The sequence below is a fragment of the Gobius niger genome (assembly GCF_951799975.1).
Source record: "Gobius niger genome assembly, chromosome: 21".
In the NCBI taxonomy this organism is placed as follows: Eukaryota; Metazoa; Chordata; class Actinopteri; order Gobiiformes; family Gobiidae; genus Gobius; species Gobius niger.
In genome coordinates, this window is record NC_136872.1 from 17,453,712 (window position 1) to 17,469,121 (window position 15,410).

The 15,410-nt window shown below is 37.4% G+C and overlaps 2 protein-coding genes across 2 annotated transcripts; one reads left to right on the top strand and one right to left on the bottom strand.

The window, feature by feature from the left end:
- Positions 1-510: 510 nt before the first annotated feature.
- On the bottom strand, positions 511-2,861 carry LOC306980967 (galactose-specific lectin nattectin-like). The gene is made up of 11 exons (XM_079580516.1): positions 2,840-2,861; positions 2,696-2,774; positions 2,576-2,608; positions 2,150-2,209; positions 1,959-1,997; positions 1,627-1,653; positions 1,472-1,498; positions 1,302-1,402; positions 1,111-1,230; positions 923-1,034; positions 511-828 (listed from the first exon to the last, which is right to left on the bottom strand). Exons 2-11 carry the CDS (start codon positions 2,748-2,750, stop codon positions 767-769), a joined length of 636 nt encoding a protein of 211 aa, XP_079436642.1. The 5' UTR covers positions 2,751-2,774; positions 2,840-2,861; the 3' UTR covers positions 511-766.
- A 6,800-nt stretch (positions 2,862-9,661) lies between these two features.
- Positions 9,662-12,808, top strand: LOC306981154 (galactose-specific lectin nattectin-like). Its single transcript, XM_079580708.1, has 12 exons — positions 9,662-9,683; positions 9,748-9,826; positions 9,925-9,957; positions 10,284-10,328; positions 11,112-11,171; positions 11,324-11,353; positions 11,666-11,692; positions 11,821-11,847; positions 11,917-12,017; positions 12,089-12,208; positions 12,285-12,396; positions 12,491-12,808. The coding sequence occupies exons 2-12, from the start codon at positions 9,772-9,774 to the stop codon at positions 12,550-12,552; spliced, it is 672 nt and encodes a 223-aa protein (XP_079436834.1). The 5' UTR covers positions 9,662-9,683; positions 9,748-9,771; the 3' UTR covers positions 12,553-12,808.
- The last annotated feature ends 2,602 nt before the right edge of the window (positions 12,809-15,410 follow it).

The following is a 15,410-nucleotide window of genomic DNA, read 5'->3' on the forward strand; positions in this document are numbered from 1 at the left end:
CCCCCGGAGTCTGGTCACTGCTGATGGAGGCCAGGTGGAGATAGGGTGGAGGACCATAGAGCAGAAGGTTTAGGATCCTGGGTGATGATTGGGTGATGAAGAGGAGTGGCTGCCATGGCGATAGGGTGTGAGATGAGTCGATGACTGGATGATGAATGGTAGTGCTGCATATACTGTAGGCCTTTCTGGTTGATTTTTTTTGTTTTTTTTATTGATCCATTTTAATTTTTTTTGTTTTTCACACTCACATGACATTGCATCATATGAATTTGCAGAGGCTTGTTTTGCTCAAAACTAAAAGCTGTGTGTGCCTATTTTTGTGAATGATGATCATTATGCATCTATGGGTTTTATAGTGTTAGACTGGAGAGAACCTTTTGAAAAGCTTGAAAAACCTCCTATTACATAGTTTTTTATCTACAATTGTTACATTGTTACATTCCATCATGAGCCTGTGCTAATAACAAATAAACTTGTATTTTAATAAATAAACTTGTGGTGGATTCGTAGTTTGAATGCTTGAGCGTTTTAATCACAATTGACAGAAAAGAACAGTAAAGTCAAAAGCATCTTTTCCAAACCCTTCATTCTGCTCTTTTGAGGCACAAGGCCCTAAGAGCAGCTCTTCAAACATGCAACTTGTCGATTCACTCCTTGATTTCATAGTAGCAGGAAAAAGAAACAATTGATTTGAGATTTGCGTTGATTTTTGAGCATAAATCACTGGTTTGTGCTCATGTTGCAGCCCAGGAGTTTGGAACTACTTCTATTTCATACAGATGAAAGGAAGGCGAACAGTGCATCTTGCATCGTTCCAGCACTTTTTGCCTGTAAAGGATGAGACATGTTGAGGTTAAGGTATACTTTATTGTCCGAATAACATAAGCAAAGTGTGTATCTGTCAAATCAGAGAGTGACTTACGTGTCCAGTTGATGTGGGCGCAGTGCTCAGATCGACGAAGGTTGTTCGGTTCCTTACGACACCAGCCGCCGTAGTTCAGGCGTCCAGAATTAACCCAGAGCCAATATCGTTCCTAAAAACACCCAACACACTCACTCTTTTATTCTTATCTTGTTAAATTTGGTTTGAGAAAGTTGTAAGTAACTAACATTCGCTGCATCAAACAGTCCGATCCATGCTGGTTTTCCCCGGGCAAGACGCTTGAGGAAATTGTCCACTCTCCTGTTGTGAACAGATGCAAGAGTCGCGCGGAGCCTCAGGCAGTATCTCTGGATGAAAGAGAACATTATGAATACTTTGACATACTGCAATCTTTTGACACGTGACAGTTTTTAGTTACCTGGGCTTGAGACCAATGATAGCGGCGTGGGATATATACGAAACGACGGCGACCTCGTTTGCACCATCTCCCAGCTCTGCAGGGCTTCACACAGCTTTTGGCTGAAGAGTCGTTCATTCGTCACATTGATGTTTCTTTATGAAAACAACAAACCTCAAAGCTTCACTTACCCCAATCAGCATTGTCCTCATTTTCAGCTGAAACAAATACAAGTTCATGTTATTTGGATGGATGGACTTTATGAAATCCTAGTTCGGTGATGTTGTATCTGTGTTATTTGTAGGTCTAGTAATGTCCACTGCAGAGATACATGAGAATTACTCACCTTCACTCAGCTCAGTGTCCTCTGTTTCTGCAATATAGGATCAAAAAGATTATGACTTCACAGATCATTTTTGTTTTTTAATAAAAAGCACAACAAAGGCAACTTTAAACTTCCATCATTACAGTCATTTGGGCGAATTCATCTGATCGTGTGTATATGCAAGTAGAAATTTATTTTACTTATGACTTCATAAAATTGAATGTTGAGGCCTGAACTATGAACTATGAACTACACTCAAATTACATCGGACCCTGTGATGATCTGTGTTACTTTGTGATACAGGACTTCTCTGTTAAACGTCCCTTTTTGGTGGAACACAGGCTCTCACTCACCTTCAGTCGGGACATCTGGGTCATCTGGGTCCTCTGGGTCTGCAATATAGGATCAAAAAGATTATGACTTCACGGATAATTGTTCTGTTAACTCAAAGTTACATCAGACTCTGTGATGATCTGTGTTACTTTGTGATACAGCTCTTCTGTGTTAAATGTCACTTTTTGGTGGAACACAGGCTCTCACTCACCTTCATCAGACTCAGCGTCAGTCGGTTCAATCTCATCCACAGACTCTGGTTCAGGAACATCTGTAAAGTTTAACAATATATCAGTCATGAGGAAGTAATGGGTTAAGATTTACTACAATTAAGGCAAGTTTATTTATACCTCGCATTACACATGCAAGATAACGCAAAGTGCTTTTCAAAATAATATATGTGAAACTACAATCGGGTGGAAGTTAAGTCAAAGGACACACACAAAGACATCACAAAAGATTTGGGATGTGCACAGTACACAAGGTCACGTGTTGGATTTTTTTTTCTTGGGTTAGGGAGGTAGGGGATCTTCAGCTCCAATGTCATAATGAGAGAAGATTATTCCATTGCACAGCATTAATGTGTAAACTTAAGCTTCTTCACAAATGTCCTATGATCTCTTTTGTAGCTACTCACCTTTGTCGTTTGGTTTACCCTCAGATGGATCAGCTGCAGGAGACAACAATGACAGTCAGTGGGAATATAGAAAATACACAAATTATCTGAACATTATTGTCTAAACACTCTAAACCTCACCTATGGTCAGGGCCAGAACGGCACCAAAGAGCAGACACAAAACCAGCAGCTTCATGACGATGACGTCCAGCAACAAAACCTGGAAAAAAAAGATTCATTCATGAAACGTCAATGGTAGAGTGATAGAAAGAAGAAGAGACCAACCTTTTCAGTCTTGTCTTGGTTCCTTCAGTCTGAGGTACTGACCAGCACAAAGCTCTGCTCTTATATACTCTAAGAGCAGCCATCTCCAAAACTATGATCTGTGTACAAGCGTCTCATTACTGTTTGACTTCAGTAACACCCAGATTGTGTTTCATTTACTTATTTCATACTCGATTTGACTGTTTGAATTAATATTCTCGAGTTACATTTGCAAATGACAGAACATTATGGTCAAAGCTATGATTATTTTTAATGCATATGTTGATCATCAAAGAAAAGTGAAGAGACAGAAAGTTATCAAAGAGTAGTCAACATGTTAGAATCTGATTATGTGTCAGTGTCAGATGGTAAACTTACAGTGGGCAGAATTCACTTGGCATCAGTGGGTCGATGTCCCGGACTTTGGGAACGGCTGCTCTATGGATAAGGTAATGAATACCTGGTTCTAGTTCTTTTTTAATAAGGCTGTAGAGCTCCACTGCCTTCACTGTCAGTGCAGTGAACATGAAAGAGAGGACAGCACTGTACATCCAAGTTCTTAAACAGTAAAATATTTCTGTGCTTTTGCATTTTTACAAATGTCAAACTGATTTATAGTTAGATTATAACTTTGAAGGAAACTTTGCTTGAGGTCGACGCGCACATCCAAACCTGAGCAGCTTGCAAAACTGCCCGAAACGTCACATCTTCTGTTGCAAGTAATAAAATAACTCTATTGGGAGCTCAAGCTGTGCAGAGTCATGTCCATTTTTTCTTTAGGACTTAGAACCATAATGTGGTGCTTGGGTTTTGCTATGTAAAGAGCTTCATGTTGCATTTATTTTGTGTGAAAACGTTTCATAAATAAAGTTTGAAGGATTAAAACCGAATGGGGTACCTGACTTTTAGTACAGCAAAAAACAGACCTTGTTGCATTGTCTTCCCCTATTTGTTTCATTGAGGCATGGATTTAAAGACTTTCATTGCAGAAATATCAACCATGAACCATAGAATATATATTTTAAGAGCTATTCTAACACAGTAAAATGACCTGCCCAACACCTGAGTTTTTAACACTGTTCCTTTTGCTTCAATGACATCATCCTTTTGCCATAATGGGGTTAGTGAAAATATATTAAGTCTAATTCATTCTGACATATAATACATTTCTATGAACAAGATTCCTTAGACATATCCACTAAATTTGATATAGTAAACATTTAACACATGCGTGCACATAGTAATAGTGCAATTAGTGCAATTCAATCTGTCAAACAATGTTGACTCTTCATCTTCTGTGATCTTTAAAGGCGGGGTGGAGGTGTCCTGTGACCGGTGGCTGTTACTGGAAAAGAATAAGGAGCAGAATCTACAACTTTCCTCTAAACACTCTTTATTTTTCCTTTGAAGATCATTTCTAATATATTTTCTGAGATAAACTGTGTGTTTTACTACAGTGTTTTAAATGATGTAATGTGGCTTTGACTCTCAGTCACAAGTCATTCAGGTATATAATTATATATTTATATATATAAATATATACATAATTATATATTTATATATATAATTATGTGTGTATATATATATGTATATGTATATATATATGTGTGTTTAGCACTTGAGAGTGCCTTAGCTTCCATCAAAGATGTAGATCACATTACCTTTACTTCCTTTTTACCGAAACAAGATATGATGTAGTGGTTCTGCATTTATGTTCATTCCATTTACAACTGGAACAATGTTGTGTAAGTTGCATCAGCCTGTGACAATAAGCATGATGTGAAATGCAGCTAAAAGCTCTTCCTTTGTCAATGCTGCTATTCTTTCTGCTTCTTGTATGGTTGATCATTGTAACATAACATGTAACTCATAAACAGGTACAGTAGGGCTGTGCAATTAACCGAAAGTCAATTACGATTTCGATTATTACACTTAACGATTACAAAAATAGCACAATCGAAAATTATTTTATTTTTTCTTTTAATAATTACATATTTTTTATTATTCAAAAAACAAACAAACAATACACCAAGCCAGGATTCCAAAACGACACAAAATACAGGAGACAAAAGTCTTGACTAGACAGACAACACAGCAATTCAGCACAATGCATTCCAAAAAGAATAATAAAGAACAAATAAATAAATAAATAAATAGTAGTAGTTTTAGTAAATGTTGGTTGATGATGAGGATGTTCGTCCTTTTAACTTATTATAGCAAAAAACGATTATTAAGGATGCCCTCCCGCTTGTCCATTTTTAGCAATCTCCCTAAGCAAAGCAAACTTGCATTAGTTCATGCCCCTGGGATTATTATTTTTGCCTGACATAAAAACAAACAGCGCTGTGTGATGATGTCATCAGGACGCGCCGCTCAGTTTACTTGCGCAGGTGTGAGGTCTGGCCAGCAGGGGGCAGGTGTGAAACTGAGACCTCTCCACAACCGAGGATCAATCATTTGTACTTTTATGACTGTTCGGAAAACAGAAAATATTCAGCATAGTTTTTTGATTAATAAATAAATAAAATAGACTTTTTTTTTTAAAGGCAACAAATAATCGTTTGATTGATTATTGTTTTTTTTAATAATCAAGCAGCCCTAAGGTACAGTATAGTTGTGTTTTGTAATGTCTAACGTCAATGTCTAACTGTATGATTATAATATGCAAATGTATATGACATTGTATACAGGGTTGGCACACATGAGCTTTCTGGTTTATTCCCTTTGAGCCACCATAACTATATCATACAGAAGACTGAAACTCCAAAACATTTCAACCCCACACTGAAATTAGAGTTTTTAAATCCTTTCAGAGATCGACCACAGAAGTAAAGGGTTCAGTGAAAACCTGTGGAATTAGAATTAAGGATGAAGCTTCATCATAATCAGTTTGTCACTAATAGACTCAGAGTCAGGAGGTTGTTTTGTACTTTTTCAATAGTTACATTTTGAAAGAACTATTCTCTGGGAAAGTCTTTTTCAATCTCGACCCAGCAGTTGAGAAACGCTGCACTAAAGAACTGCTAAAAAAGGCCGTCAAGTTTCCAAGGCAGATTTTTAATTCATATTTACGTGGCTTTCTCACGCTGTACGATGTCATATCTATTTCAGGATCTGCACTTGACAAACAGTGACTAATTAAACTAACTTAGGGACCACATTATCAATGCAAACACAGAGGCTCATGTGTTCAAAGTGATGCTGTTCACACATGAGTCAGTGTGTGGAGGATGGCCAGTAAGTCGACAGGAGTTTGTTGGAACGACAGAAAAAACTGCTATTGTTTACGCTGATATCGTCATTATTATTGTGGCACATACTGAGCTGTTTAATCAATGATTACTTTAGTTTTCTAAATCAATTCTCATCTAGAATATTTAGTTCTGAAATCATTCTCAGTGGGTCGGGAGCCTTATAGAGCAGGGAGTTATGAGGCTCTGCACTGAAGCCGCGAGATTGTTTCAAGATACAAAAAAACAACATGAAAATGGAATCATGGAGTAACATAGAGTCAACTCCATAAATATTGGTACATTGACTCCATTCTTGTGTTTTTGGCTCTATAAAGCACCACAATGGATTGCAATGAAACAACAAATATGTACTTAAACTGCAGACTTTCAGCTTTAATTTGAGGCTATTTACATCCCAATCGGATGAACGGGGTAGGAATTACAACCGTTTTTATATGAGCGTCCCACTTTTTAAGGTAAGTAATGGGACAAAGTAACAATATAAATCAAACTTTTTCCTTTTTAATATTTGGTTGCAAATCCTTTGCAGTCATTTTAGCCTAAAGTCTAGAAGGCGTAGACATCTCCCCTAAATGAATGATGCTTCAGTACAATTAATTATTAACAATTATTAATGGTGGAATGGAGGAACCCCGCCGACAGAGACTGGACAAGAAGAACTGAAGCTCCAACATAAACTGGACGTTCTTCGGTCTTGACCCGTCTACTGAGGAACCCATTTGCTAATGGTCTCTAATGGTCTCTACAGCCTGTCCGTCCATGGGAGTGGGCCTCTCCTTCTGTGGTTCTCCTGGAGGTTTCTTTTTTCTCCCGCTGAGTTTTTGAGTTTTTCCTCACCGACGGGGGACACTCACACGGTTCATCACCACCTGCTGCCAACGTCTTATCTGGACATTATGTTTACCTCGATATTCATTTGCCTGAACTTTACATTGTTTTGTGTTTTGTTCTTTAATGTTTCTGCATTTTTCTTTTAATTTGTTTCCTTGATGTGAGGCGACCTTAGAAAGGCGCCAAACATATAAAATGTATTATTATTATTAACCTCTTAACTCCCGCCTGAACCGAGAGATCTTTTTCCTCACATCATCAGATTTTTTTCCATAATTTTTTGTTGGGTATTCAACTCATTTTAGTAACTTTTTTGTCATTTTTTTAGTCATTTCTTCGTCCATTTTTTGTCCATTTTTTATCACATTTATGTCATTTTTTTGTCACATTTTGTCACATTTTTGTCATTTTTTCGTCACATTTTTGTCAATTTCTTGTGACATTTTTGTGACATTTTCATCATTGTTTTTGTCTCAGTTTTGTTGCTATTTTCACAGCTTTTTTCCAGAAGCTCTTGGATTGGGGTAAAGCCAAACTGGAGAAAATGTGCTCGGTTCAGGTGGGAGTTAAGGGGTTAAGTATCAGTATTAGACTTTCAGACACTCACGATCGTTTCACAATTTTGTGCACTCATTTACTTCCTGGAGGTGGTAAGCTTCGTATGTAGCCACAGCTGCCCATGGGTAGGCAGACGGAAACAAGGTTTCCAATCTGCGTCATTGCTACAGAGCCACAAGGTGTCAGTAATGGAACACTTTCAGTCTCATACTTCAGCACACTAACTGAATATTATTAGTTAAGTGAATAAATAGAATAGAAAAGAATATTACATTCTTTTTTTTTAAATTCATGACAAATACAAAAGTGAACAGACAAACAATGTTTGACATAGATGAGAAATTAACACGACTAACAGACTTGGATGCCGTCATGTAAACAATGTAACATGTAAACAGTTGTAATCATATTGAAAAAGGGAAACACAAGCAAAAGCTATAGATTGAAGTTTTTTGAAATTTAACTTTATATTATTGCGCAGAAGTAAGTTGTCTTTGAAGAGTTATGAACATGGAGTGCAGAGAGGTTAAGAAATGAAAAGAGAAGAGATAAGTTATAGTTAGTTTATATGTTTGTCCTCCCTTCACCATATGTTGCATTAGAAGTATTGTGTGGGAGTGGGAAGTGGCAGCTCCCGGGATCTTACTAATTTGCATAGGCCCCATTTGACAACCCGTCGCCCCCAAACAGGGGAAAAATCCCCAATGGGACTTCTACACTGTATAGGTGTGTCCACAGGACCTTAACCATTATTATAGGCTCACCATTAGCAGGCTCACCACCCCTATAGGGAGAGAGACCATCCATGGGACCTCACTCACACTCTATAGGTCCTTCTCAGCACCTGCCGCTCGCTAGGAGGATTCAATTTCTAAATCATTTTTAGATACAGAAATGTGACCTATCTGAAACTCAAAATTTTACACCAATGCTGCACACTAGGCTTGAACAGAACATCTAAAACACAATTAATCAATGACTACACAGTACACATTAACTTTTTGTAACTTATTCATAACTACTATGCATTAATTAAATGGTTTAATCTGTAGTAGTTGTCATTTTGAAAAAGCATCATCATGGACTGAAAGTAGTTCAGATTATTTTTTCCATACAATGGAAACTCCTGGAAAAGACAGGTTTATATTTTCACAGTCAAAGACAAACTGCAAACACTCTGGGACTGGCAGCAATTTTAACACCTGTGCACTTTTTCATTTTTTATTTATAACAAAATGAATATGACTCATTTTATAACCAAAAGATGTTTTTTTTATTTTAACATCAGCATTTTTGTCCTTGTACCAAACTGTTACTGTTGTATAAGTAGGTCAATTTTACATTACAAATAATGTACAAGACAAAAAAATGAACTAATCATTGTGACGTTTTTTTATTTTACTTTTTTTTAATATATTGATTCACATTTTAAGCAATTTCGATTTTTCGATTTTGATTAATCATTACATACCCTGCACAGCTTGAGCTCCCAATAGAGTTATTTTATTACTTGCAACACAAGATGTGACGTTTCGGGCAGTTTTGCAAGCTGCTCAGGTTTGGATGTGCGCATCGACCTCAAGCAAAGTTTCCTTCAAAGTTATAATCTAACTATAAATCAGTTATACATTTGTAAAAATGCAAACGCACAGAAATATTATACTGTTTAAGAACTTGGATGTACAGTTCTGTCCTCTCTTGAGTTTTCCTTTATTCATGTTCACTGCACTGACAGTGAAGGCAGTGGAGCTCTACAGCCTTATTAAAAAAGAACTAGAACCAGGTATTCAGCACCTTATCCATAGAGCAGCCGTTCAAAAAGTCCGGGACATCGACCCACTGATGCCAAGTGAATTCTGCCCACTGTAAGTTTACCATCTGACACTGACACATAATCAGATTCTAACATGTTGACTACTCTTTGATAACTTTCTGTCTCTTCACTTTTCTTTGATAATCAACAGATGCATTAAAAATAATCATAGCTTTGACCATAATGTTCTGTCATTTGCAAATGTAACTCGAGAATATTAATTCAAACAGTCAAATCGAGTATGAAATAAGTAAATGAAACACAATCTGGGTGTTACTGAAGTCAAACAGTAATGAGACGCTTGTACACAGATCATAGTTTTGGAGATGGCTGCTCTTAGAGTATATAAGAGCAGAGCTTTGTGCTGGTCAGTACCTCAGACTGAAGGAACCGAGACAAGACTGAAAAGGTTGGTCTCTTCTTCTTTCTATCACTCTACACTGACTTTTCATGAATGAATCTTTTTTTTCCAGGTTTTGTTGCTGGACGTCATCGTCATGAAGCTGCTGGTTTTGTGTCTGCTCTTTGGTGCCGTTCTGGCCCTGACCATAGGTGAGGTTTAGAGTGTTAAATTTTAGAGAGAACAATAATGTTCAGATAATTTGTGTATTTTCTATATTCCCACTGACTGTCATTGTTGTCTCCTGCAGCTGCTCCATCTGAGGGGGAACCAAACGACAAAGGTGAGTAGCTACAAAAGAGATCATAGGACATTTGTGATGAAGCTAAAGTTTACACATTAATGCTGTGCAATGGAATAATCTTCTCTCATTATGACATTGGAGCTGAAGATCCCCTACCTCCCTAACCCAAGGAAAAAAATCCAACACGTGACCTTGTGTACTGTGCACATCCCAAATTTTATGTGATGTCTTTGTGTATGTGCTTTGCCTTAACTTAAACCTGATTGTAATTTCACAAATATTCTTTTGTAAGGCGCACTGCCTTAATTGTAGCAAATCTTAACCCATTACTTCCTCATTACTGATATATTGTTTAAACTTTACAGATGTCGCTAAACCAGAGTCTGTGGATGAGACTGAACTGACTGACGGTGAGTGAGAGCCTGTGTTCCACCAAAAAGTGATGTTTAACACAGAAGACCTGTATCACAAAGTAACACAGATCATCACAGGGTCCGATGTTATTTTGAGTTCACAGAAGTGAGTAAATCTCATATAACTCTGCAGTGGACATTACTAGACCTAAAAAATATTTTGAGAGACAAATAACACAGCTACAGCGTCACCGAACTAGAATTTCAAAAAGTCCATCCATGCAAATAACATTAACTTGTATTCTAGAGGAGAAGAGACAGAGTGCTCGCTGGATCACCGTGGTCGGATAGTAAATGCTAGAAGATAGCAGATACACTTACAAAACAGGTGCTCTTCAAGCTTGTAGGGCCAGGCACACTATGACAAAAAGAGATGGGTTGAGGCACTCTGAATTTGCAGATACAATTTATTTGAGTGAGTCGCTACAAAAGAGATCATTGGACATTTGTGATGAAGCTAAAGTTTACACATTAATGCTGTTCAATGGAATAATCTTCTCTCATTATGACATTGGAGCTGAAGATCCCCTAGCCCTTTAACCCAAGAAAAAAAATCCAACACGTGGCCTTGTGTACTTTGCACATCCCAAATCTTTTGTGATGTCTTTGTGTGTAACTTGTGTGTTAACTTAAACCTGATAGTAGTTTCACATATATTATTTTGAAAGGCGCATTGCATTATCTTGCATGTGTAATGTGAGGTATAAATAAACTTGCCTTAATTGTAGTAAATCTTAACCCATTACATCCTCATGACTGATATATTGTTAAACTTTACAGATGTTCCTGAACCAGAGTCTGTGGATGAGATTGAACCGACTGACGCTGAGTCTGATGAAGGTGAGTGAGAGCCTGTGTTCCACCAAAAAGTGACATTTAACACAGAAGAGCTGTATCACAAAGTAACACAGATCATCACAGAGTCTGATGTAACTTTGAGTTAACAGAACAATTATCCGTGAAGTCATAATCTTTTTGATCCTATATTGCAGACCCAGATGACCCAGATGTCCCGGCTGAAGGTGAGTGAGAGCCTGTGTTCCATCAAAAAGGGACGTTTAACAGAGAAGTCCTGTATCACAAAGTAACACAGATCATCACAGGGTCCGATGTAATTTGAGTGTAGTTCATAGTTCATAGTTCATAGTTCAGGCCTCAACATTCAGTTTTATGAAGTCATAAGTAAAATAAATTTCTACTTGCATATACACACGATCAGATGAATTCTCTCAAATGACTGTAATGATGGAAGTTTAAAGTTGCCTTTGTTGTGCTTTTTATTGAAAAACAAAAATTATCTGTGAAGTCATAATCTTCTTGATCCTATATTGCAGAAACAGAGGACACTGAGCTGAGTGAAGGTGAGTAATTCTCATGTATCTCTGCAGTGGACATTACTAGACCTACAAATAACACAGATACAACATCACCGAACTAGGATTTCATAAAGTCCATCCATCCAAATAACATGAACTTGTATTTGTTTCAGCTGAAAATGAGGACAATGCTGATTGGGGTAAGTGAAGCTTTGAGGTTTGTTGTTTTCATAAAGAAACATCAATGTGACGAATGAACGACTCTTCAGGCAAAAAGTGTGTGAGGACCTGCAGACCTGGGAGATGGTGCAAAGGAGGTCGCCGTCGTTACGTATATATCCCACGCCGCTATCATTGGTCTCAAGCCCAGGTAACTAAAAACTGACACGTGTCTTAAGATTGCAGTATGTCAAAGTATTCATAATGTTCTCTTTCATCCAGAGATACTGCCTGAGGCTCCGCGCGACTCTTGCATCTGTTCACAACAGGAGAGTGGACAATTTCCTCAAGCGTCTTGCCCGGGGAAAACCAGCATGGATCGGACTGTTTGATGCAGCGAATGTTAGTAACTTACAACTTTCTCAAACCAAACTTAACAAGATAAGAATAAAAGAGTGAGTGTGTTGGGTGTTTTTAGGAACGATATTGGCTCTGGGTTAATTCTGGACGCCTGAACTACGGCGGCTGGTGTCGTAAGGAACCAAACAACCTTCGTCGATCTGAGCACTGCGCCCACATCAACTGGACACGTAAGTCACTCTCTGTTTTGACAGATACACACTTTGCTTATGTTATTCGGACAATAAAGTATACCTTAACCTCAACATGTCTCATCCTTTACAGGCAAAAAGTGCTGGAACGATGCAAGATGCACTGTTCGCCTTCCTTTCATCTGTATGAAATAGAAGTAGTTCCAAACTCCTGGGCTGCAACATGAGCACAAACCAGTGATTTATGCTCAAAAATCAACGCAAATCTCAAATCAATTGTTTCTTTTTCCTGCTACTATGAAATCAAGGAGTGAATCGACAAGTTGCATGTTTGAAGAGCTGCTCTTAGGGCCTTGTGCCTCAAAAGAGCAGAATGAAGGGTTTGGAAAAGATGCTTTTGACTTTACTGTTCTTTTCTGTCAATTGTGATTAAAACGCTCAAGCATTCAAACTACGAGTCCACCACAAGTTTATTTATTATTAAAATTAATATGCAAATATATATGACATTGTATACAGGGTAGGCACACATGACATGAGTTTTCTGGTTTGCTCCCTTTGAGCCACAATAACTATATCATACAGAAGACTGAAACTCCAAAACATTTCAACCCCACACTGAAATTAGAGTTTTTAAATCCTTTCAGAGATCGACCACAGAAGTAAAGGGTTCAGTGAAAACCTGTGGAATTAGAATTAAGGATGAAGCTTCATCATAATCAGTTTGTCACTAATAGACTCAGAGTCAGGAGGTTGTTTTGTACTTTTTCAATAGTTACATTTTGAAAGAACTATTCTCTGGGAAAGTCTTTTTCAATCCCGACCCAGCAGTTGAGAAACGCTGCACTAAAGAACTGCTAAACAAGGCCGTCAAGTCTTCAAGGCTGACAGATTTTTAAGTGATATTCATGCCGCTTTCTCACGCTGTACGATGTCATATCTGTTTCAGGATCTGCACTTGACAAACAGTGACTAATTAAACTAACTTAGGGACCACATTATCAATGCAAACACGGAGGCTCCTGTGTTCGAAGTGATGCTGTTCACACATGAGTCTAGCCTGGCTAACACCAAACTAAAATCACAAGTGATATTTAGTCTGGAGACCACCAATTCATTTTCTCGTAGGAGAGGTGTGGTTTAAGATCGTCCATAGTCGTTTATTGGGCGATACGAAAAAGACAAAAAAAGTGTATCATGCGTCTGCACGTAGCCACAGCCAATCGTATCATCGTATGAGATGACGTATGACGTACCCGCTTTTTCGAGCTAAACTATTTAGAACAAGGTCTAAAGCTTGATCGAAAAATACCATTGCGTCATCTGCTGTCATGTTAGATCCGTAAATAAACTTTTTTTTTTTAAATCTGTAAATAAACTACAAGCTTCCGTATATAGAATTGCGCGTCATCGTCCTCCTTGTTCTGTGATTGGTTCCCAAATCCATGCGAACATTTCGGCCATGGTCCCCAGACTGCTGTGCAGTTCGAAATGATTCGAGTGCACACAACAACATGGTGTTAGCCAGGTTAGCATGAGTCAGTGTGTGGAGGATGGCCAGTACGTCCACAGGAGTTTGTTGGAAGCGACAGAAAAAACTGATATTGTTTACGCTGATATCATCATTATTATTGTGGTACATACTGAACTGTTTAATCAATAACTACTTCAGTTTTCTAATTCAATTCTCATCTAGTGTATTGAGTTCTGAATGAATTCTCAGTGGGTCGAGTGCCTTACAGAGCAGGGATTAGTAAAGTGGGAGTTATGAGGCTCTGCACTGGAGCCGCGAGATTGTTTCAAGATACAAAGAAACATATGAAAATGGAATTATAGAGTATTTTGTCATTTTACAACATATCTTAGTAAATTACATGAAATAACAAGTGAGTAAAACCCTCTTGGTAACACATTATAATAAAGCTACATGAGTTCATACATGTTTTTCATGAACTTATGCATGAGTTAATGCATGATTTCATGAAACATTCATGCGTTAGTAAATCATGACTTTCTCAGGAACAAACATGATCACATGTTGGTTCATGGATGACTTCATCCCTGAATTAAACATCTAACTACTGTCATGAATGTACATGAAAATCTTAATAATTCATCATGATCATGAGGATCACATAAGAATACTATGAATTCACTAAAATGGTAAAGAAATTACAATAAAATGATCAACCAATCGTCATCATGAGGATCATGCATGAACATCATGACATGAACATATGACAAGAACACAAAGTATAACTTTATCGGACAAAATTTATGGCAATCAAAAGCTTATCATTTGCTTTTCCTTAACACATCATGATTTCTTTATGATTGTGTCCCCTCAATTGTTTTTTGTTTGTTGTTTTCTTTATATAAAAATACCAATAATATACAGCACAAGTATTACCAAAATAAATGTCAGTATACCTCATGATTCTGAATTATTCATTAGTTCTTAATTACTTTATTTTTTGATTGTGTCCCCTCAACTAAAGTGGACCATTACCTTAAACTTTATCCTATAAAGTTATACTTTGCATTCTTGTCCATAATTTTCAAGTAGATTTCCGCCATGTGAGTCATGATGTTCATGCATGATCCTCATAATCATGATTGGTTCATCATTTTATTGTAATTTCTTTCCCGTTTTAGTGAATTCATGGTATTCTTATGTGACTCTCATGATCATGTACATTCATTACAGTATTTCAAGGATGATGAAGTTATCATTGAACCAACATGTAATCATGTTTGTTACTGAGAAGTCATGATTTAGTAATGCATGAATGTTTCATGAAATCATGGGTTAATTCATGCATAAATTCAAGAAAATCCTGCATGAACTCATGTACCATTATTATAAAGTGTTACATAACTCTTTAACTCTTGAAATAAGTGTTAACGCTAATCAAATTTTGCAGTGTGGTCCACAGTTGTTGGCATCGATATTTTGGGGTTTGCAAACTGAAAGTCTTTTTTAACCTTGACCTCAGGGACAATTCTTCTAAAATGTATCTTCTGAAAATGTCAGAAAACATGACGAGAGTCCA

Excerpts from the sequence above, each read along its gene's own strand:
- LOC306980967 (XM_079580516.1), bottom strand. The coding sequence starts at position 2,750 with ATGAAGCTGCTGGTTTTGTGTCTGCTCTTTGGTGCCGTTCTGGCCCTG. Across the intron at positions 2,609-2,695 it reads CGTTCTGGCCCTGACCATAG|CTGATCCATCTGAGGGTAAA; the intron begins GTGAGGTTTAGA and ends TGTCTCCTGCAG. Across the intron at positions 1,403-1,471 it reads TGAGGACAATGCTGATTGGG|CCAAAAGCTGTGTGAAGCCC; the intron begins GTAAGTGAAGCT and ends ACGACTCTTCAG.
- LOC306981154 (XM_079580708.1), top strand. The coding sequence starts at position 9,772 with ATGAAGCTGCTGGTTTTGTGTCTGCTCTTTGGTGCCGTTCTGGCCCTG. Across the intron at positions 11,172-11,323 it reads TGACGCTGAGTCTGATGAAG|ACCCAGATGACCCAGATGTC; the intron begins GTGAGTGAGAGC and ends CCTATATTGCAG. Across the intron at positions 12,209-12,284 it reads GACTGTTTGATGCAGCGAAT|GAACGATATTGGCTCTGGGT; the intron begins GTTAGTAACTTA and ends GGGTGTTTTTAG.